This window comes from Polyodon spathula, chromosome 17 (genome assembly GCF_017654505.1).
Source record: "Polyodon spathula isolate WHYD16114869_AA chromosome 17, ASM1765450v1, whole genome shotgun sequence".
Taxonomy (NCBI): Eukaryota; Metazoa; Chordata; class Actinopteri; order Acipenseriformes; family Polyodontidae; genus Polyodon; species Polyodon spathula.
In genome coordinates, this window is record NC_054550.1 from 27,102,588 (window position 1) to 27,124,711 (window position 22,124).

At 37.0% G+C, this 22,124-nt stretch overlaps 1 protein-coding gene across 1 annotated transcript in view; it reads left to right on the forward strand.

Moving 5' to 3' along the window:
- The window catches only part of LOC121329998 (RNA helicase aquarius-like), a 39,784-nt gene extending 18,698 nt beyond the window's left edge, over positions 1-21,086 (forward strand). Inside the window, exons 25-36 of the mRNA XM_041276181.1 lie at positions 447-556; positions 3,211-3,346; positions 6,017-6,226; positions 8,835-8,972; positions 9,152-9,223; positions 9,957-10,144; positions 10,234-10,405; positions 12,939-13,109; positions 14,693-14,778; positions 16,972-17,146; positions 17,971-18,084; positions 18,462-21,086. Coding sequence (XP_041132115.1) covers positions 447-556; positions 3,211-3,346; positions 6,017-6,226; positions 8,835-8,972; positions 9,152-9,223; positions 9,957-10,144; positions 10,234-10,405; positions 12,939-13,109; positions 14,693-14,778; positions 16,972-17,146; positions 17,971-18,084; positions 18,462-18,713 — 1,824 coding nt within the window. The 3' untranslated portion in view covers positions 18,714-21,086. The remainder of the gene's footprint in view (positions 1-446; positions 557-3,210; positions 3,347-6,016; positions 6,227-8,834; positions 8,973-9,151; positions 9,224-9,956; positions 10,145-10,233; positions 10,406-12,938; positions 13,110-14,692; positions 14,779-16,971; positions 17,147-17,970; positions 18,085-18,461) is intronic.
- Positions 21,087-22,124: the final 1,038 nt, after the last annotated feature.

The window sequence follows — 22,124 nt, forward strand, 5'->3', positions numbered from 1 at the left end:
TACAGAGAACCAAGTTACATTGTGTTTGTTTTCTGGCTTATTCTATCTTGATATTTACCCAGAAAACTGGAGTTCATTATGATTTTATACACTAATACATTCCCATGATACTTTAAACAAAAATACAAGGGCCTTGCCTATAATTCATAATTCAGGGTATATTTCTGAAGTTGTTTAATTCACCATTACATGTGTAGCAAAATGCAAACCTCTGTTCGATTGTTGGTCAGATGGCACACCTTGTATTTACATTTTGTTGCGTGTTTCCCATTTGGAAAGCCTCTAGTCTAATTTTTGAATGCCCTGTCCTCTTTGCTTTCTTTTCAAATGACTTGTCAAACTAGGCTCCTGTCCCAGAAGCTGTAAAGCTTTCTTTTTTTTTTTTTAATTTCCTCTCATCACTTCTAAAAAGTGTCTTTCCCCCCTGTCCCTATCAATCTCTGCAGGCTCTGAACCAGCTGTTTGAGAAGATCATGGCTCTGGACATAGACGAGCGTCACCTCCTGCGTATGGGTCACGGGGAGGAGGAGCTGGAAACCGAGAAGGATTTCAGCAGGTGAGCTGGGCAGGTGGCAGGGCAGATGGCAGGGCTTCACACTAAACTACCACTCTGGAATAACAGCTTTATGGGTAACTTCTGTAGTCTGGAATGCATCATGAAGATGACAGAACCACTTGGGTTCTGGCTAAATTGCTTTACTGTTTAACCTGTCAAACTGGGCGGTGGACTATTCACAGCAAGATCACAGATTTGCAACTTGTTCTTAATTTGTTGATAAACAGAGGCTTCACGTGAATATTTACAGGTGTGGAAGTTTAACAAAACAGCGGTTACTTTTTGTTTTTTTTGTTTAACATTTCCATTACTTTGATTAATTTATTTGGGCCTGTATGCAATTTTAGCATGAAAGTAATTATTTCAAATGCAATATCCCAATCAAACATGTCTGTGCAATGTTTCTTACTGTGACTTAGTTTTCCTGAACCAAGCAAAGCCACAGTGGCAAATTGACCCCTTAATGATCAGGTGGGTGTGTATAAAACTCAGGCATCATAGAGATTATTGACACACAGATAAGCTAACTATCCCTTCAGTCACGTAAAGGCCTCCTGCAGTACATGTGTCTAAAGTAGGGATGTTTTATTAGGTGTTCGATTATACTCTTGTTACTTTGGTAGTTTAAATAACAAAAAATGACACTGACATCTATTCTGTACACAATTGGTACGTTTCTTGTGTTATTATAATTACCAAGAATCATGTATCCAGTGCTGAAGTTACTAAGAACAGTAAACTCAGTTGAACAAAAGCTCCACAACACAAATCCAGGAATATTCAAAATGTTTCAGTAGTTGTCAAATTCCTGCTTCATTCAGAAATCCTTAAAGAAAAAATTAATAATAAAAAAATTCTGTTTTAATATTAGTTTAACTGCATCACTCAACTTTTTAGTTACATGTTTTCAGTTGTTTTTTGCAAAAGAAAAAAAAAAAAAAAAAAAAAACACATCTTAACATGCTCCAGGGTGAGTCTTGTGCGCAAACGATTGACTGCAAGTCCAGTAGTGGAAAAAACACGTTCTGAGGACACAGATGAAGCATATTTGCACACTCTTTATAGTGTTTCGCAATGCGTTCAGTTATAGTTTTCCTCAAAGGCACATGGTACTCCGGCTGCACAAAAGCCTTGAATTTGTGAAATCCTGAACCTTCAACAAAATTTACTGCCAGCATGCAGCGCTCCAGATAAGGGTTTGGCTCTGGGAGTAACTTAGCCTCTAGTTTTAACACAGAGAGTAAAATGTATTTTCAGTGGATAAAATGCAACGTTACCTTGAAGTCATGAGTAATCTCGCTAAATACAGTGCTGTACAATTTTTAATGGTAATGGGGTTGGCATTAAAAAAAAAAGAGCATTCCATTTTAACTGCAGTGTTACTTTGAACTACTGTACAACCGTGTGTGTGTGTTCTACAAGGTTCATAATCGGCTCAGTGCTTTTTTTTTTGGAGGTATCACACTGACTGCAAATTAAGTACATTACTTACATTTTAACATTTAAGTTCTTACTCAGTGAACATGTTAAAACTTAAATATTAAGCCGTACAGATACATAAAATATGGAAATATATTAATAAGTTATAAAACAATTTGTTTAATAACACTATACTGCAGGCTAAAAGATTTTCCTTTTCTGTCTGTGCTACACTCTTGTAAAGTTAAGCCACCAATAGTTAAACATCCAAAGAGTTTAATTATCTTAGCCTGATTTGTATTTCTGTAGTCACAGCTCAAAACAGATCTCCAGCTTTGCATGGCAGGAGTAAATAGACTGCTGTGGTCAACACTAGCTGCAGTTTTGCCGCTGTAATAATGATAATCCATTGCACAGCTTTATGATCCTGTTGCCAAAATAAGAAGAATGTCAAATCCTCTGCCCACCTAGAAAGCAGCATTACATTTCAAAAAGTGTAGAGGCATGAAATCCCAACAGGATGCAATTCAGAAGTGTAAATACGATTGAAATAACTGTCATTTGATCCCTTCAGGTGGATTTATTGGGGACCATTGTCAGTGTTTAATTTTGTTTTTGCTTTTTTTCTGTGGTAATTAATATTACATGTAACCTGTTCCATTTGAGAGCAAAATGAAGTACTTTTGAATATCTGTAATGCACAGAGATCAAAAACTAAACGTAGTCCACAGCACAGGGATTGGTTTCAGGGTATACCCCATCCTGTGATCTTTTTTATTAACTATGCCCCAAGCAGGGCTGCCAAGTGGCAAATCCAGAAAAGGCGCTCCATGTGGATGTGCCTTATAGCCTGGGGATTGCAGGCTCCTAGGGGGTGGAGCACAATTGGCCGAGCGCTGCCTGGGTAGGGAGGGCCTGGGTCGGCAGGGGAATCCACGTGCAAAAAATGACAGATTGACAGGAGCACGTTTCGGAGGACGCGTGCTCCAACCTCCGTTCCCCGAGTCGGCGGGGGGGTTGCGAGCAGTAAGCCAACTACATTTAAAAAAAAAAAAAAACTATGCCCCAAGCACCCTGGTTACAGTGTTTTACTTGCCAGCCAATTTATTCATGTTTATTATGTCTCAAATGTTTAAAACCAAAAATGTATTTCAGTGTTCCATGTTTTAACTGTATTGTAATAAAAGGATGTCATTAGCTAAGACTGAATGTTGTGTCCTGGGAATTGCCTTTAGGTATGGGCGAGTTAACTATGTCCTGGCTCGGAGGTTGGAGCTTCTGAGGGAGGTGGGACGGCTTCAGGAGAGCCTTAATGTGCCAGGAGATGTTTCCTACACTTGTGAGACAGCTGGCCATTTCTACTTGTATCAAGTAAGAGGTTGACACACAGAGATGTTTGTTTTGCAACACTAGGTGGTGCAATCACACATAAAAATTGTCTAGCAGCTGTTTTTCGTGTTTTTGTTCATTTTCCTGTGTCAGAAACAATTATGCTGCTTAGTATAAAATTCCCTTGTATAGAGGATACTGCATGATCGTTCGTGGTGTACGGGTTTATTTGCCGCATAAGTAAAAAAACGAATACCACGAACAATTATTCAGTATTTATTTTATACCACAAGTGTATTTTTGTTTTTAAATTAAATATATTTAGGGATTAGTTTACCTGACAGATCTTTACTTTTATTGTCAACAGACTATGCTTAGACGTGCATTCATTTCAAACCCTTTTTATGGCCTCTTCGCATACTGTCTTTTTAAAGAGTCAGATGTCAGGAGATGGGTAACTGGCATTTCTGTCCTGAACTCTTTCTCCAGGAAATCAGGGTCCATTTAAAAAACAATAGAAATCTGAAATTATTTCAGACATTTTAAAGTTGTTGTAAAATATCCATTGATGGAGATATTGTTTGAACCACTGAAGCGAAGCTCCGTTCTGAATTTCAGCAGCACACCAGTGGATTGGAATGTTTGCAAAGGCATTCAAAAACGAGTCCCATACTGTGTATAACCCACCCTTCTGGTGTAAACAATCTTACCATAGTAAGAGCATAGAAAAGTGTAATGTAAGCATAGGTAATAGCAAGGCATGGTAAAAGCATATTATTTACTTGGCAAACCAGGGTAAACAATGGTAAATGCAGAGTGTAACAATGTCAAAAGCCTGGTAGAACTTCAAAAATACCATGGAAAATTTGTATAATGGTGTAAATAGTAAAACATTATAAACAGTTTAAACAGAATATAAAATGGTATACTATTTATTCGCATGTGTTCTGCCTTAAAGAAAACCGATTACAACTGCTTTCTTGCTAAACAGATTTTAATCTTTAAATGTAAGTAAAACTAAAGAAACATAAGCCTGGTCAACAGATGTATCAGCAATCTGTCTATCTCTGTCACGGGTGTATGATTTTGGAAATATAGCACACGGCAAAAACTCAATGTGTACTAGTATGCTGAAAATGCATATATATATATATATATATATATATATATATATATATATTTATTTATTTAAAAACTGTTCTCAAGGGAGCATGTGTTTTAAAACCAACAATGGAGGAATTTGTAAAATGTCCTCTGTATTAATTTACGTTTATGTTGTTGGTACTTCTGCTGCTGAAATGCATTCCAGGTCCCAGCACCAATTAACTTTGTTATTTGTAATACAAATTCCAACCTCCATGTATTTGGTATCCAGATATAGCATCCACATATACTGTAATATAAGTCTCATCATCTTGTGACTTGTATTAGAATATATGTAGTTAACGCTTCACTTCTTACTGGTCTGCTGTTTTTGAGTGGAGTGATCTTTTCTAGACACCGTATACAAGTCTCCAGTGATTAAACAGTTAAAATTATACTAGCTTATTACCAGAGAACGTGAAAAAGTCTTTACATTGGCAGAATGTTGGCTCTAGTTTCTGCATTTCCTCTAATTAGAAAGGCATTGGAATTGAGCAGCAATAAAACATACTGCAGAGATTATGTGCAGAATTTATGATCAAAGAAAGGTATTTTGGCAAAGAACATCCAAAATGAAAGGTAGGATTTTGGATCACTTATCCAGTCCAGTTTAATGTTTGTTTTGTATTCGGTTTGGTGCAAAGCAGCCTTGAACTTGGAGTGTGATTAATGGCATAGCTGCCATTCATACGTGACAGGGTTTCTGCAACTGTAGCACAGCACTATAAATTATAAGCCCTCTCCATGCACAGAGTGGCATATTTTGAGCCATTTATTATACCAGCTATTTTTATGCTCCTTAAAATATGCAATAAGTTATTGGTTCTTTACTGGTGCCAAAATAGTGTTTTATTTTTTATATGATTTAATCTGATTGCTGTTACAGGTGGAATCCAGTAAAACTGTACTATAAGGGATTGACGTTTTTGGCTTTTATTTTTGATCATGTGATGTTCCTTTGAAACTTATTTTCAGCCATTTCTGTTTCCTAATTAAACTTAGAAAAAGCTGTTAATTACAAAACAATGTCACTTGTTTTACCTTATATCTTTACTGAGCCAGATTCTGATTAGCTTACTGTTTATTTCAAACAGACGTGACAAATTACATTAATTATGATTGCATTTCATTCTTCTTCATTCACTGTGCTTTTGTTATTTTCACTCGTTCAGAATTGTCTTTACAGACCTTTTTTTCTTCAGTGTAAGATACCCAGAACGGAGTGTACACTGTTAGCAAGTTTAATCATTTAAAATTTCCTTTATTTGTATCAAAGACAAAAATAATCTTAAACCCAGTCTATAATTGGTAGTTTTTCCCTTTTTGTTAGGATTCAGAGATAGCTTAACAACTACTAATTAACATTTAAAGGGAGATAGAGATTTGGAAAATAAAAAAAACGAAAAGTTCAAGCCCTGTACTTCCGGGGTGATGCTATTTACTAGTATAACTTACCCTTTGATGTCCTATTTACTAGTATAACTTGCCATTTGATGCCCTAAATGATCTGGTGAAAGCTTCTCCATTCTAGTGACATGCCCTTCTCTCTTTCCCATCTCTTTTCTCCAGGTGATGTCTCGCTGGGAGGAGTACCTCAGCAAAGTAAAAGCCAAACCTGGAAAGCAGGTTGATGTTCAGGACGTTAACAGGCATTTTCCTTTCCACAAGTACTTCTCGAATGCACCACAGCCTATCTTTAAAGGACAGTCCTATGAAGAAGATATGGACGTTGCTGAAGGTTGCTTCAGGCACATAAAGAAAATATTCACTCAGCTGGAGGTACGTCAGTCCTGCTTAAATTGTGTCTCATTCCAACTTAAGTGGACCAACAGGGGCAATTCCACTTCTGCCAATTTAATTACTTATTGTTGGAAAGCCCTTAAAACTTGCTTGAAAAAGATTTTTGTCTAGATCATCCTCCAAAAAGAGAGAGTTTAGGTGTCATTAAAATTGGCATTTCTTTGACAGAACACCCCCCACCAGCTGGAGTGTTGGTATTTGGAATTGGTCCAGTCCTTTTTTCCTGAGCTAGAATCGCCCTTTGGCTTTTTCACATGTCTTTAAATAGGTGCATACTGTAGTTGAGTGGTTTGAGTGTTCGCATTGATGTCGTCTTGCATGTATGGCAAGAACTGTGGATGTTCAGAGTGCAGTTTTTCTACATTATACTTGGAGCTTTTTACAGAGTATACTGTAAATTTGCTTAAAGTGTAAAAAAAAAAAGGGTTACATTTGATATAAACCACTTTGTTAGAAATTAGGGTTAAAAGGAATGACACATATGGAAGAAGCATTTATTAATAAGTGTGTAAAAAAAATTAAATAATTAAAAGCATGGAGGGGGACCATCTGTCAAATTATCAATTTGTAGACATGGCTGTACTGCTTTCAGTGCATGGCTTTTCTATTTATAACAACGATTTATTGAGGTTTTTTTGAGTCCCTTTCAAGGAGTTGACCTTATTTCACACTTATTATTATGAAACAGGAGGACAATTCCAATGGGCTGAACTCTTTCTTGGTATGGCAGCAAAAGGCTTAGTCAGGATAACATACAGTTGATTGCATTTGGTTGTGTTAACCCTTAGCGGTCCATTTATTCAGCACTTATCAGGCGCGTCAAGTCCAATTTATTTTCACATGCACTGTTTATTTCACACGGGCTGTTTAAAATTTCAGCGTAGGGGGCTCCGTAGTGGCACATCCAGTAAAAGTGCTCCACGTGGAGTGCAGGATGTGCCCTATAGTCTGAGGATCGCAGGTTCGAGTCCAGGCGGGAGTTCCTAGGGGGTATTGCACAGTTGGCCGAGCGCTGCCCAGGCAGGGAGGGCTTAGGTCAGCAGGTGAATCTATGGCTCGCCACGCGTCAGCGACCCCTGTGGCCGACAGGGCGCCTGTGGTTCTTCAGAGGAGCCGCCAGATCTGTGTTGTCCTCCAGCACTATAGGTCTGGTGACCTCGCTGTGGATTCGCAGTGCGAAATCTGATGGATTGGCAGGAGCACGTTTCCAAGGATGCGTGCTCCAGCCTCCGTTCAGGGTAAAAAAAAAAGATTGGAGACGACTAAATTAAAAAAATAATATAATAATAATAATAAAATTCAGCATAAAACAGGTTTAAAAGGCATTGAATTACAAAAGGACACTCAGTACAGTATCTCCAGCCAAGCCCCACCCCTTGTTAACTGTATTTTTCACATACCTCTTTAAAGACATGCATACTGATAAATCCTCTCCTGATCACTCGTTTTATCACCAAACTCCTCAATAATGCAACCCAAGTCATTATTTTATTACTATAAGCTCTGCAAATGTCCGTGATATTCTTTGAGCGCTGGATGCAGAAGCAGCTATCTCCTTTGTATATGTCCATGTTATCTCTGTGGTGCATGGGGCTATGTGATACTCCCTTCATTCGGCTCCTATCGGTCTCACTCGGGCCATTCAATGGTACTATGGAGTGCAGGAACATAATGTGGCATACCATTTACAAGTAGTGAATCACAAGAATGTATTAATCTTAAGTGTTTTCCAACTGAATTTGCAAAAGGGGACAAGTTGCAGAAGGTTAGTCCATTCCTGCCAAGAAAAAAAAGGCAAACAGACAGCAGAAACGGTTTATGTAGAATAGCGTAAAGGTCCCCAATGGAAGAATTACATGATTCCCATAGGTGATAAAAAAGGATAAAATTAGGGGTGCACCGATAAAGATTTTCTTGCCCGATACTGGCCGATAATAGATATTGCAGGTAAGCTACTAGAACCCCCTAGATGAGATATTACCTTGTGATTTCAGGGTATTAGTAGCTGTATTCAGTTTTAAGATGTATTTATAGATATTGTCAATGACTAACATACATATTCTTGCCAGAATAATTTGAATACCCCATTGAACATTTTACATAATACTGACTAAGGTTGCAGCAATGCAGTATTGCACAATTTTATCACAGTACAGCTTTTGTATTATTGTCTCATGTATGTCAATGCCAAGTCGTAGTAGTGTTATGGAAAACCAGTTTGGCACAGTTGGAAACTTGTTTTCTGTAACAAAACGATTTCAATGTAGTCGTATGACGTGTTTTTTCAGCTACAAGATTTTTATTTGTGTACAATCCACAAAATACTTTCAGAGTCAGAGAAAGTCTTTTATATACAATTTGAACACTCATGCATTGCTTTTTAATGCTACCTTCATTTATTTTAATATAATGTGATTATGTTACATAATAAAATACATGTATTATGTTTTACCAGAAATTTTATTTATTTATTTATTTATTTATTTATTTATTTATTTTATATGTCACCTTCACATCAACTCTAAAATCATGCTATCCAGGTAAAATGTTTAAGTGTATTGTAAGTGAAGAGTTTGCTTTCCCCTAGGAATTCAGAGCCTTTGAACTTCTGCGCAGCGGACTGGATAGGTCCAAGTATCTCCTGGTAAAAGAAGCAAAGATTATAGCTATGACCTGTACGCACGCTGCCTTGAAACGTCATGACCTAGTTGAGCTGGGATTTAAGGTAACAGAAGCACAGCCATGTACATTTTGTGATATTATTTAAATGTACTTTTCATCAACAGAAAAGCTTCATTTTTTTTAAGTGGAGCAACAAAATAATCTAACCACCTGATGGTAGTGGAAAAAGCTTTTATTCACTGCTAATGTTTTTTTTTGTTTGTTTGTTTTTTTAAAAAACAGTATGACAACATCCTAATGGAAGAAGCAGCTCAAATTCTTGAGATTGAAACATTCATTCCACTGCTCCTGCAGGTAAAACATCACTAATAAAACCCTAAATGGAAACAGAATATTATGGAAGTTTGATTGTGCTTAACTGTTTGTAAATAACATTTAATGAGAGTCAGCGATATTTACCAGGCCATCATAGAATACATATACATGTTTTCCCCATGTATCTATTGATATCTATATATTATCCCATTTATTATGATGGCATTTAAAAGAGAAACAGATATTTTGAACCATTTGCACCTTTCAGTGAATGTTTTTGATGGATGTCTATAATGTATAGCGTAGCAATCGGTTTAAGAAGAATGCAATTGTAGTGTGAACCATTGTGGATAAAGTGCATTTCCAGCCAATGCAAGTTTTATGTAGAAACCACTGTTAAAGGTCTTCCTGCGGATAATGTTTTAATCTCACAGATGTTACAGGGTATGAGTCAACTGTGCTTCAAGCTTTTGGGGTATGAACAAATCTGACATGCAAAATTCAAAAGCTGCAGCACAGCATAGTGACCTGTGAATGTAATGGTCGGTGAAAATATGCATGTTTGCACTGTACTGTATTCTGTTCAAGGTGTATGATTCATTTTAAACTTATTTCAAGTCAAAGAAACCAGTATGTCATGTGGAAGCCATTTCGGTAATCTGGAAAGTAAAAAAGCACCGGTGGAAAGGAAAGGAATCTTGTTGCTTTTGTATTTGTTATTTAGTTTTATGTATATTTATTGATTTATTTTCATAATACCTTTTCTCTTTAGAACCCGGAGGATGGCTTCAGTAGGCTGAAGAGGTGGATTATGATCGGTGACCACCACCAGCTGCCGCCAGTTATTAAAAACATGGCTTTCCAGAAATACTCCAATATGGAGCAGTCCCTGTTCACGAGGTTTGTTCGTTTGGGAGTACCAACCGTTGATTTGGATGCTCAGGGCAGAGCGAGAGCAAGGTGAGAAATTCCAAAACCGCTGGCAGGGGTGCAGGAGGGATTTACTGAGATATGGACATGTGTAACAGGAATCTGTATTTTTTCTGCAGCTTGTGCAACCTTTACAACTGGCGTTACAAACAACTGGGGAACCTACCCCACGTTCAGCTGCTGCCAGAGTTCAGATCAGCCAACGCTGGGCTTGCCTATGACTTCCAGCTTATCAATGTGGAAGATTTTAATGGTGTTGGAGAGTCTGAGCCAAACCCCTACTTTTATCAGGTATGTGTAAGATACACAAAGGCTCTTAGGTATAATGTAAGGACAGTATCCCCTGGTTTGGTAATGGGGTGGGCAAAGTGGTCCATTTATTCCAGGTCTTTGTCCTGTTACACATTTTATTAACTAAACAAATGAATCCAGTCCAAAAGCAGTTGATAGTTTAATTAAACCTAGATGAGGGACATGTTATGCACTTCTGTAAAACATGATGCCTTTCTAACACCTGGACATGCTGTGAATTACCTGCTTTTCCATGATACTACTGTAACTTTGACTAAATCAGTCAGTTATACAGGACTGGGGTTACTAAGATCTGTGTTTTTTCACATTGTACAACAGAGTGCTCTTAGAATATGTACAATTCAGAGATGATTCATATAACAATGTAGAGAAATAATTAGTTTCATGTTTGAAAACAGATGCTAAGACAAGATCATGGGACAAAAGTGCCTTAAACCAGAGACCTAATTAGTACTGTATTTTCCTTCCAGCCAAACCAAACATTTTTTGTGTCTAATTAGTAGAGCACACATGTATTTGTCTCTAACAGTTGTTCTGCTGTTTCGTTATTATAATCAATCAATCAGTTGTTTAAAACGATACAGTACACACCATAAGAAATCTGCCCCTTTGTTATCAAATTAAATTGGGCAAAAAAAAACAAAAACATATGCAATACTACCAAGTCACTGCTTGCTTATGTTTAATTCAAATGCTATGAATAAAACATTGTCTGTCTCTTGTGTGCTGCTACGGACGCAATAACTTGACTGCTATCCCATATTTTACAATTTGACAAAAAAAAAGTGACAAGCCTTTCTGGCACTCCAGCATGGGAGAAGACTGGGATTATGGATGTTTAAATTATTTAGATATCCTTCTAACTAGCAAACAATTCATTATTAGAGCTATATTTAGAAATATGTATATTATCAAACAGCTAATACCAAGTAAAGAAAAAACAGACCCTAAATGCCACTGGGTAGTGGAGTATGCTAATTTGTATTGGGGCAACTAACATCTCAAGAACTTTACCTTGAAAATGATCTTGCTTAACACAAAATATTACAACAAATTCAGGTACAAACCACCACAACAAAGATAAGATAATGTCATGCACCTGTTATGTTTTTGTGTCTGGATCCTTCCTCATGTTTTTACCATTAATGTCTTGGGTGACTATGGGTTAAGCCCATATAGGAAAAATAATAATAACCCACTTTGATTCTAGCCTCAAAACCTGGAGGAAATGTACTGAATAAACATGTATTTTTATTTGGAATGTATTACGTTCTGTATGTGACAGCTTGAATGTATGCCTTAAGCTCTGCTCCTGTATTTTTAAACCTTGCAGAATCACTAAGAACTGCCTTCAGCAACATGTTACCAGACATAGATAGAATCACACTGATTGAATCATCTGAGACAGAAAGGGCCATGTATCACACTAGCAACAGAAGGAAAGGGCCATGTATCACACTGGCAACAAAAAGTATAAAAGTGTGATCTGCTTGATTTGTTTTTTTTGTCATGTCAGTTAAATGCCTTTACCTACTTGATTTACAGTCGATGCACCTGCTAATTATCAGCCCATGGCTTTTTAAACAAAAGTTGCCGTTGGTGACTTTGGGGTTTTGAAAGTATAAGCCCATGTTTTTATCCTCTACATTAGCACACCTTAAGTTTTTAAGATTTCCAAGATGATGGTTTGGAGGTGCTGTATCTAAATTGCAATATATAGTCCTAAAACTCAAGATTTAGTTTTAAAAAGTTGGACATGTCTTGCTAATTTTAAATTAATTTGTTTTTATTCAGGATGCATTATTAAGACAGCCATACTTTTGATCACGCTGCACAGAAGTGCAGTGCTTTTGCTTAAAGCTGTTCAGTTTTCCTCAAATCAAAAATATAGATACACAGTAAATTATCTATTGCTGTGGAAGTTCAGATTATTGATCTTAGCTTCACATCAGTATCGGTTAACCCCTTAGGGGAAGAAAACTATGTACAGAACAGTTTAATTGCTCAAACAGTACCCTCTATATAGTTGACCTATTTAGGTAAGAGAATTAAATACTACATTAAAAAAATATTCAGTATTTTTAAGTTGAGCTTTCTGGCTGAATAAACAGTGGCATTTTGTTTCAGGATGTAAAGAAATATGACAAATGCCATCTGCTGAGGGCATTTTAGTGAGCTAATTATAGAGCTGCTGACCTAGAGGGGACGTATAATGTGTGGTTTGAAAATAGCACAGCAGGAGAAAAAAATTGTAATATTAAGCAAACTTTCAAAAAGGTTTCCAGACAGTTTCGCTGATGCAAGATTTTCCTTCCTTTGCATCGCAGTTCCTAATTAATTGACATCACCTTGTGCAACACTGCCACTATGCTATAAGGTAAATAAACTTGTACATAAACGTCTGTGATACAGTAATAAACGATAAAATAATTTTGCCCACTACAGTTTTTCTTCTTCCTTACACAACTGCATTATAGCCATTTCCTTTGTTTCCTTGTAAATGTTCCTTTAGAACCTTGCTGAAGCAGAATACGCAGTGGCACTTTTTATGTACATGCGGCTACTGGGTTACCCTGCAGATAAGATCAGCATATTGACCACCTACAATGGGCAGAAGCACCTCATCCGTGATGTTGTGAACCAGCGCTGTGGAAACAACCCTTTCATGGGCCGACCAAATAAGGTGACCACTTTTTTTTTTTTTTTTTCCTTCCTCTCCTTAAAATTAGTAAGCATTTAAATAGGCAGAATTATTTCAGATGGCACAAGGGGGTTTACAGTCTGTAGACCATGCATGGCACATGTGTGGATACTATTTATACTGTGTGCATTTCATTCTTGTAAACCTATTTACAGGTTTTAGGATCGTGTTTGTATAGGATTTTTCCTTTTTCTTTTTTTTTCTTAAAGGGTTATAACAACCAAGATGGATAGATATCATGTCAATGTGATTTTGGTTTGCAATGTTCTTAATTTGAGGATCTATGTATGTACTGTACAATAAGCCACATAATAATAGAGTAATGCAGGCAGATGGCTGTATGTATCTTTAGTTGTTTTCTGAGAGCCTGTATGCTTTTAGATGTGCAGCTGATGTCTTCTAGGTGACAGCTTGTTAGATTATGCAGAGAAAGCTACTTGCAAACTGCTGAGCTTGAAAAGGTCATACTTGCATGAAGGTGGTATACATCATTTAACAGTGTGCCAAAACTAAAAAAACAAAAGTAATGTCACAACAATTGCACAGCTGGCCCAGATATAAATTCAGGAATGTTCAAATTTGTACAAAAACATTGTACAAATAACATTTCTGGGTAAAGTCTTTGTGCTGTGCAAAGTATGCTAGTTGTGTTTTCATATATATATATATATATATATATATATATATATATAATATATATATATATATATATATATATATATATATATATATATAGGTTGATTTGTTCTTAAATCATTTTAATAAAATTGAGGGCAAGCTTTTTTTTATTTTACCTTCATTAAAAAAGTTAAATAAAAAATATTGCAAAATATTTTTGGAACAGTGTCTGGAGTGCCCACTGCTGACAAAGGCACACCTGTCGATACTTCAAGTATAGTTATTTAAATACGTGTGCAAAAGCAAATGTATTAAGTCCCAGGGCAAACTGATTCTAGTCAGGCTTTCACTATGTTCTCTATTGAGTTGTTCACTGCAATGACTGCTATAGACAGGCAGTAATAGATGTTTAATATACCAGTGGGGTTGGGGCAGTTGTACATTGCGTTAGAGTTCTCATGATTGCCGTGTATACAGCTGTCAAGCATGGCTGATTCAGTCTTCTGGCTGGAAGGCAGCACAACTGGATTAACTTTGTTTTTTGGCAAACTTCCTAACTTCACTGAAATGTTGAATTAATTGAGAACTGACTGGGTTCCCTTTCTTGAGCAGTGCAGTCTCTCTAAATTCTCAGTAAGACGCCTTGTTAATAAGGTCCAAAGACCTATCAGATTATGTGTTTTTTTGTAAAAATGCGGATATTTTATAAAGGCATTATCTATCACTTGGCTCCACAAATCTGCCTGCCCAGTGAAATGGTAAGATCTTATATTTGGGTATGTACCGCAGTCCTTTTTTAGGAATGTGGTATGCATTAAAAAGTAAATACTAGTACATCAGTAGACTAAACAGCTTACATTCTTCAACATTTGACTGAAGCCTTTTTCCAAGCTGTAGTAATGCAGTTCAAGATTCATCATTGCTTACTTATTTATGTCTTGACGTAGGTGACAACAGTTGACAGATTTCAGGGACAGCAAAATGATTACATCATCCTCTCACTGGTCAGAACTAAAGCCGTGGGACATCTTAGGTAAGCTTTTTTTTTTCTTCTCTCAAATCAGCTCTCTCATTTTTAAAAGAAAGGCTTGTGTAGCTGAAAAGGAACCAAAACTCTACCAGATACCACCAGACAGGTTTTCTTTATTTTTTATATATATTACAGTTATTGATCGCCCTAATCATTAATTTGTAATTTAGTTATATATTATATATATATATATATATATATACACACACACACACACACACACACACACACACACACACACACACACACACACTGAACAAAAATTTTCCATATGCACAAAAAGCTTATTTCTCTCAGATTTTGTGCACAAATTTGTTTACATCCCTGTTAGTGAGCATTTCTCCTTTGTGAAGATAATCCATCCACCTGACAGGTGTGGCATATCAAGAAGCTGATTAAACAGCATGATCATTACACAGGTGCACCTTGTGCTGGGGACAATAAAAGGCCACTCTAAAATGTGCAGTTTGTCACACAACACAATGCCACAGATGTCTCAAGTTTTGAGGGAGCGTGCAATTGGCATGCTGACTGCAGGAATGTCCACCAGAGCTGTTGCCAGAGAATTGAATGTTCATTTCTCTACCATAAGCCGCCTCCAACGACATTTTAGAGAATTTGGCAGTACGTCCAACCGTCCTCACAACCGCAGACCACGTGTAACCACCCAGCCCAGGACCTCCACATCCGGCTTCTTCACCTGCGGGATCGTCTGAGACCAGCCACTCGGACAGCTGATGAAACTGGGTTTGCACAACCGAAGAATTTCTGCACAAACTGTCAGAAACCGTCTCAGGGAAGCTCATCTGCGTGCTCGTCGTCCTCACCAGGGTCTTGACCTGACTGCAGTTCGGCGTCGTAACCGACTTCAGTGGGCAAACGCTCACCTTCGATGGCCACTGGCACGCTGGAGAAGTGTGCTCTTCACGGATGAATCCCGGTTTCAACTGTACTGGGCAGATGGCAGACAGCGTGCATGGCGTCATGTGGGCGAGCGGTTTGCTGATGCCAGCGTTGTGAACAGAGTGCCCCGTGGTGGCGGTGGGGTTATGGTATGAGCAGGCATACGTTACGGACAATGAACACAATTATCCATGCCCTTTTAAATCTTCAGACGCCATATTTTGTAATGTTCCACTAGATTGATGGTAGTACATATTGATGAATAAAACATAATAAAAAAAGAAGTATATTACCTCTTAAAAATCTGCAAAAAAGTTGAAAAGTAAAATTTTTGTCATTTTTATATACCTATTTCAGTCTAAGTAAGCAGACAGGTATGTAATAAAATGGAGTACTGTGAGCAGATCATATTTATTCAAATGTTGCTAATTGTTCGACCAGAATGTGTATGTATATGTTAAACAATGGCTTATGAAATCAGAGCTGAAATAGACACCAGCTGTCTTTTGATTTTATACAGTATGTCTTTTATGTCTTAGCTTGATGTCTTTATAGTAACATGATTTCTTAATTTTCCTACAACTAACTACTGGTATTGCCATGCCAATGTCTAATACCCAGGAACAAACAGCACTGGGTATGTTCAGGAATCTTTTGGTTCCTCTAGTGGTTAAGTATATGAAACTTAAACAGGTTCCTGAAGGTTGTGATAGTGTTCTACATTCTTTGTCCTCTGACACTGATAACGTAATGCACTTTCTTTAGACACACACTTGTCATGTGTGGCAGTTACTCAATTTATATTAGCTGTGTAAAAGTGGATTTGTAGTCTAATGTATCTAAAGCTTTTATATGTAGCCTGTAAAAATTACCTCATGAAACATTCATTATGTTTTTCAGAAATGTTTTTTTTGTTATGAGTAAATCTCAAAATCTGCAAACCGTTGCACTCAACTAACAAGTTAAAATAGTACAAAGCTTTTTTTTTTTTTTTAGAGGAGTGTTTTGTAGTTCAGGTTAAAAATAGAATGTTATTTTGTTTTAGCTCTAACCCTTATCTTTTTGTTTAAGTGAAACGAGTATTAATAGTGTGGTAGTTTTAGTGGAGAAAGAACATGGCTGAATGACTGATTCTCTCTTTATTAAGAAAAGGGATGTGTGGGGTATTTCTAGGCTTTAAGGTTTATTGTTGGAAAATGCTTACTTTACCTGACTGGGAAAAACTCTGAATAATCCTTTTAAAGCCACATTTAAACAAAGTGACTAAAAAAATGCTTTTATTTGTTTTCCTAGAGATGTACGGAGGTTAGTTGTTGCGATGTCCAGAGCCAGGCTAGGGCTGTATATTTTTGCCCGAGTCTCGTTGTTCCAGAACTGCTTTGAGCTGACTCCTGCCTTTAACCAGCTTGCAGCACGGCCCCTCCAGCTGCACATAGTGCCAAATGAGTACCACCCCACAAACAGACTGGTAAGAGAGCGAGACCTGTGTGTGTGTGTCTATGTCTGTGTGCATATATATATAAAAAATATGTAATCTGTATGTTTGCTGTAGAAGGGTACTTTTATATTTTGTAAGTTAGTGGTGATTTAAACAAAGAAGTTGGACTTTTGTACCAGTATTAAATAAGCATAAAACTACCTCATACAGAGAAAGTACCATTTAATTTGCCTTTTTTACTTGCTGCAAAACAGTGCAGTTTTGAATTTATAAGAAGTCATAAAGCTGCCACATTTTATGTAATATTATATTTATTTTTAATCTCTTGTCCTGTTTTTGCTTTTTTTTTCCCTGGTTGTTTAATTTAGGGACCGTTCGTTACATTCTTTTCAGAGTAACGTTTTCCCATCTACGTCCCACGTGATTTTTATTTTTTATTAATTTATTTTTGCTCTTCACCAGCTACACCTTGATATTGTAGGATTTTTTCCTCTCAATCTGTAGCTGACCATCTTCTCCATTTGTTAGTGGGTCACATGTTGGGTACTAGCTCACACTGCAGAATGAATAGTTTAAACAGTTGTGCTTTTTACTGTTTACATGCCACACTGAAATATTCCAGTTTGTGGCCAGTTTACTGTTTTTCCTTTCATGATTGACATTCAAGTACATTGTTCAGTGGTACACCAGCTAAAATAACCTTTATTGCTGTATCGAATGACACCATGCATATGGCAAATATTTATATAAATATAAATGTTTAGATTAAACAAAAGAATGTTTATTCAGATCTGTACCAGACCTGTTTGAGTGGATATGTTAGAATTATTGTTTTTTCAATTCCTCCGGTGTAGAATTGGAATCCACCAGCCCACCCTGTTCAGGTAATCAAGAACATGCCAGAGATGGCCAACCTTGTGTACAGCATGTATATGCACATGATTCAGAGTACCCACCAATACAGACAGGTAAAAACATTTTTAAATTCCTAAATGATTTACATCACAATAAATATTCACATTGTTGTGTTGTCTTTTAAACTTTAATATTTAATTCAGTTCAGTTAAATTAATGTTTAATTCAGATGTTAAAAAAAAAAAACCTTTAGTTCTGCATGTTGGACTTTTTTGAAGCTTCAGGTTTGTATCGTGACAAAGGCTGTTACAGTTCATTAAAGCTTTTAATTTTCCAAGGAACCATCAAATTAAATCTGCATTAGTAGTTGTGCTGTCCAGAGACATTTTTTTTTCTTAAGTGCATTGATTTGCAGATCAAGCCATGGGACATGCTGAGACAAAATAAGCAGTTTCTTTATAAAATCGGTTTATTTTGCTTCTCTTTGCAGCAACAACAGCTTCTGCCTCCCCCGTGTCAACTGACAGTTGAAGAGGCTGTTCCAAATCCAGTCGGGCCAGAGGATGAAGAGGAAGAAGGAATAGAGACAGAAGAACAGGCCCAGGCCAAAGAGGAAGAAGACGCAAAAGAGGAGCCAGTGGAAGTGGTGAACATAGAGGAAGAACACCACCAAATGCCAGAACACCCTGGTAGAGACAGCGACAGTGAGGACAGTCCAGGAGAAGAAGACCCTGCAAACTAACTCTTTAATCCTACAATGTATGACATCGGTGGGGAGCAGCCCACAAATGAGTGAAATTACAGTTACAGCATCTGACTTCTCCACTATTACGCCTATAAGACTGCTGCTTGCAGTGTTTGCTGTTGGATAACTAAAACCCATTTCAACAGGGAGGGGGAACTGTTAGTTCTTTGTTTTAAGGGAATAGTATATTTGCCAAAAATCTATAAAGATGTATTGAAAAGACTATGGGGAAATAGTTATAGCGAGAGTTGTATCTTTTTTTTATTTTTTTTTTTAACTGCTGAATGATTATTTCATTATGTTTTTGTTGCTTTTGAGTGAATTGTTTCATTAAAAAACCAACACATTTTATTTACTTTGGCCATTTCAAAGTTTGTTAGCCGTGTTCTATCTGACTTGAAAGTATGTTCAGGCAGTATAGTCAAGCTGTGCCACTGAACCAAAATCAAATGTACTAATGCAAAACAGTCTACCCCTCAAATACCAAAATAGATTCCTTCATCTCCCGAAAAATAGATTTCTGGAAACCCTGCCAGCCTGTGAACAATATGTACCTTCTACTGCTCACTGCTTTTGCAGGTGCTGATGGGCACAATAAGTGGTTTATCTAGTGGCTCCAGATTGTTCCGCCAAAATGTGTCTATGTATGAGTGCAGAATGTGTGCCAAAATCAAATGGACTGGACGCTATTCCCACTGCTGTCCGAGGGCTGGCTTTGCTAGGTCATCAGTGTAATCTGATCCTGGATTAGAGTTTTGGTAATCTGATCCTAGATCAGACCTTGAGGGAACAGTCTGTATAGAAATGTGCAGGTGTAGTATTGATGATTGGTTGTAGTGTACTGTAATGGAATTTTTGCAAAGACAATAAGTGCATTTTATAATTCTATTTGTATACACCACCCACTCGATATATTGCGGGTGTCGGGGTCCAATACAAATCTGCTATAGATCAATGGCCAGTATAAATCCTTTACGCAACCTGCTTTTTCATATAAAAAGCAACACACCATTTTAATTTGTACAACGGAGGGTAATTGCTTCTCATCAACTTCAGTCGCCAATTAACTTAACAAGTCTTCCTCTCCTTTCTCAATTGCACAAACCCGCTACATTGAAAAAATCCATTCACAACACAGGAGGCTCATTGCTTGGGAGCTGACGTCACTGCCTTGTGACTTTTTTGCTAGTGCATTGCTGCCACACGTGAACACCTAGTTGGCTAAAATAAAAACATCTTCAGCAAGTAGATATTTAATTTGCTTTCTGTTATTGTGCAATATGTAACATGATTGCTGGCAGCATAAAAAGTGGAGACGTAAAGTCACTTTAGTGCAGGGTGAGTCATGATGCTTAGATTCTTTGTGTTGAGTTACTGATCTTGGCTGGGAGCCCTAGTGGGAGAGCTGCATTGGCCTGCGACTAATGTGTGGGATAGTTCACTTCATTTACACCTACTGACCAAAGACCCGACAATGAGGAACTTACTACACCAGATGTCTGGAGTTTAGTCATTCAGCTATAATGTATGCCTTTAGGTCATAGTCTCAGTAAATAATGTACACCACTGACTTTTATGTATCCTCTGAGACAGTGTGGTCTAGTGGTGCAAATCGGTAACTATTCAATGTTCTTAATGAATCCCATGATTTTTCCTTGTGTGTGCTACTTTTTCTTTACCCTCCATGCATTGTTTAAAATTGCATAGTTCTATATGGATTAAAGTTCAAACATTAACAAACAACAACCTGCTATTTAATTAAAATCACAAATTTAGGAGCCAGCCTATGAACTGGGTTTTTATTTATTTATTTACTTATTTTTTTAATTGATCATGGCTGATGGTTGATTGCTGTATGTATATTTTACTTTAGTAATAAATATATTGTGAAATGCCTGTGAAACCTCAAAGGAATTTTGTGGATGAGAGCTGACATGACAAGCATCCAAGTGCCAACGTCATTAACCTCTCAATTTACAGTTTGAATGCTGGAAATGATAGATTAAAATGGGTAACAAATAATACCAATACTAAACGGGATGTTGTTGTGCATATCCAAACTGGAATATTGTTTTGCAAACTTCATACTGCCCTTGAAGGATGTTTGTTATCAGAGGAGGGGAGGGGTTTCAAACTATCTGATCTTAATATCATATCATGTGTAACATGTATAAACCTGTTTTTTTTTTTTTTTTCTGGACTTCCAGTAGACTGTTTTGCAACTTACATCCTTTGTATAATCCCCTTTTACATTGTTATGTTGCATATTTAATCATTAGTAATAATTTAAATGCAATTGCAAACCCGGGGTTACGTATTTGGGTTGCAATTTGTGCAAAATGTATGAGATTAAAAAATAGTAAAAGGCAATGCTTTAGGTAATTTGAGCCAACTGGTAATGTGGCACATACTTTTTGAGTTAAACCAAGAAGGCTGGCACACCTCTTATGACCATAGAGTAAGTGGCATAAGGTGTTCCTCACAGCTACAGATTTGGCTTCACAATCTGATTCCCTGTGCTTAATATATCATTTTACGCATGATCCGATGTTTATAATTGAAGTATGAATCCAGCACCCCATTACGTATTGACCTACAAATTCAAATTCTCAGATACTTTGTTAAAAAAAACTATTTGTTTGATAATAATACCTGTAACTCTTCATAAACACTAAGTGGGTAAGGGATGCATCTAGATAGCAAAATGGTGATTTCTTACTGTGCTGCTCAATGTGCTTTGTTTACACAGGTGAATTCACCATGTGAATCCAGCCTCACCTTGGGTTCAAAGAAGATAGTATAACTAAGGAATTAAAGGAGGTAGATTATTTGTTTATTTTTCCCCTGGGGAAGCACTTTGTAGGTAGACCATTTTTATATTATGTGGCCCAGGCTTTTTTTTAAACTATGCTGGACCCCTTAACAAAACTGAAACAACATTTGTAAAATACAGTAGTTGGGAAACATGCACAAACATTGTATCTCATTTTAGGGAATGCAAATGATCAGAAAAAAATAAATATCCCTGATATGTAAATTATCTGATCACAGAATAAATTAAAACTGAGGAGGTAGGAGGTGGGAAGAGTTATACATGCTGTCCAAAAGAATAATGGGAATTACCCTCATAATAACATTGTGGAGAGAGAACTGGTAATTGACAAATCAACACGGGTTGGTACCTGTAGTGGATTATAAGGCACTGTTCCTTATTACAACAGCAATTCTAGATATCCTCGTCTGCATTTTAATGTTCTGTGTGCTTTCGGATAAGGCACAGTTGCTGTTCGTACAGCAGTCACCTTTGTCTCAGTAATTCAGCAAACAATCAGACTTCTTCTATGACCTAAATTGTCTGTGGCCTGCTAGTACCAATTAAATAACAGTAATTGCAGGTCAAATAATCTA